The 213-nt window shown below is 46.0% G+C and overlaps 1 protein-coding gene across 1 annotated transcript in view; it reads right to left on the bottom strand.

The window, feature by feature from the left end:
- Nucleotides 1-6: 6 nt before the first annotated feature.
- The window catches only part of LOC119593655 (amidophosphoribosyltransferase-like), an 11,670-nt gene continuing 11,463 nt past the window's right edge, over nt 7-213 (bottom strand). Inside the window, exon 11 of the mRNA XM_037942605.1 lies at nt 7-211. Within this exon, the coding sequence (XP_037798533.1) occupies nt 75-211 (137 nt within the window). The 3' untranslated portion in view covers nt 7-74. The remainder of the gene's footprint in view (nt 212-213) is intronic.

Below are 213 nucleotides of genomic sequence, written 5' to 3'. Positions count from 1 at the left end.
AGAAAAAATAGAGATTAATCTCTGAAAAAGAGCGAGAGAAGAAAAGGAACCTAATACATAAAAGGAGCAGGGAATCACCACTCCAGGTGCACAGGGTAGTTTCCATCTAGACAAGCAGTACAGTATCCGGACATGTCCTTGTCTTTAGGGGCACCTGTGCTCACTGCTTTCACGAGGCCCTCTATGCTTAGGTATGCCAGACTATCGGCACCT

This window comes from Penaeus monodon, chromosome 32, assembly GCF_015228065.2.
Source record: "Penaeus monodon isolate SGIC_2016 chromosome 32, NSTDA_Pmon_1, whole genome shotgun sequence".
Lineage (NCBI taxonomy): Eukaryota > Metazoa > Arthropoda > Malacostraca > Decapoda > Penaeidae > Penaeus > Penaeus monodon.
Note: the sequence above shows the minus strand (reverse complement) of the source record. Positions and strands in the feature narration are given on the sequence as shown.